The sequence below is a fragment of the Suncus etruscus genome, chromosome 9 (assembly GCF_024139225.1).
Source record: "Suncus etruscus isolate mSunEtr1 chromosome 9, mSunEtr1.pri.cur, whole genome shotgun sequence".
In the NCBI taxonomy this organism is placed as follows: Eukaryota; Metazoa; Chordata; class Mammalia; order Eulipotyphla; family Soricidae; genus Suncus; species Suncus etruscus.
This window is the reverse complement of record NC_064856.1, coordinates 56,129,856-56,131,200: the sequence shown is the minus strand read 5'-3', so window position 1 is coordinate 56,131,200 and position 1,345 is coordinate 56,129,856. Positions and strand designations below refer to the sequence as shown.

The 1,345-nt window shown below is 33.2% G+C and overlaps 1 protein-coding gene across 1 annotated transcript; it reads left to right on the top strand.

Annotated features, from left to right (window-relative positions):
* LOC126018511 (olfactory receptor 2D3-like) lies at positions 1-933 on the top strand. Its single transcript, XM_049780642.1, has one exon. It carries the CDS (start codon positions 1-3, stop codon positions 931-933), a length of 933 nt encoding a protein of 310 aa, XP_049636599.1.
* Positions 934-1,345: the final 412 nt, after the last annotated feature.

Genomic DNA, 1,345 nt, shown 5'->3' with positions numbered 1-1,345 from the left:
ATGGGTACAGAAAACCAAACCTATCTTACTGAATTAATTTTGCTGGGCCTTTCTTCAGACCAGCACACTCAGATCCTGCTATTTGTTCTGTTTGTCATCATCTACCTGCTGACTGTATTTGGAAATATGCTCATCATGGTATTAATTCATATTGACTCTAGACTTCATACGCCAATGTATTTTTTCCTTAAAAATCTGTCATTTATTGATCTCTGTTTCTCTACAATAATTGTTCCACAGATGTTAGTCCATATGTTAGTAATAAAAAAGGCCATTTCTTTTGCTGGGTGTTCAATTCAGATGATTGTTTTCCTAGTAGTTGCTGCTACTGAAAGTTCCCTCATAGCAGTGATGTCCTATGATCGCTATATTGCTGTCTGCAAACCCCTTCATTATCCCACTATTATGACCCACAAAATATGTGTCCAACTGACCATAGGATCTTGGGTCAGTGGAATATTTGTATCTCTAGTAGATTCATCATTTACATTAGGTGTCTCATACCATGGACATAATGTAATTAATCATTATTTTTGTGAACCACCTGCACTCTTAAAGTTGGCTTCAGAAGAAACCTACAACGCTGAGATGGCCATCTTTGCAATGGGCGTGCTAATCCTCCTTGGTCCTGTCTCCCTCATTATTTTCTCATATTGTAATATTATCTCCACTGTGATTCGAATCAAATCTGGGGATGGGAGACGCAAGGTCTTTTCTACCTGTGGTTCTCATTTCATTGTTGTTATCTTTTTCTATGGCTCAACAATATTTACCTATATGCAACCAAACTCTAAGAAAAAGAATGAGGGGGGTAAGGTGATTTCAGTGTTCTACTCTGTTATGACCTCTATGTTAAATCCATTCATTTATAGCCTGAGGAATAAGGATGTAAAGGATGCATTCAGGAAACTCTTAGAAAAACAAAGTCTTTGAAGTAGGGATCTTTATATTGACATACAACAGCAGAGGTGAAGGTATTTAAAAGTGGTTTAAAATATTTAACAACTTTTAATTCTCAATACTAAAAAATCAGTAAATATCATACAGGTAACTTTATATATCTAGGATGTTTCATTGATCAATGGCATCTTGCTCATAGCTATTTTATGTGGTTTCATCTTTTATAAAAACATTTTGTTATTTTAATATAAAGCACATATATTAATATTTGAAAATATTAAACTATCTTCATTAATAATAAGTTGCTAGTTTGAAATTTTTATTTCCACACAAGTATCTTTCATACTAAAACTTGTGATTTTTTTAATAGAGTTCCCAAATTTAATAGATAATTTTCTCTGGAATGTGAGGTTATCACAAACAAAAATGTATGTAATGCTATTTT

Excerpts from the sequence above, each read along its gene's own strand:
- LOC126018511 (XM_049780642.1), top strand. The coding sequence starts at position 1 with ATGGGTACAGAAAACCAAACCTATCTTACTGAATTAATTTTGCTGGGC.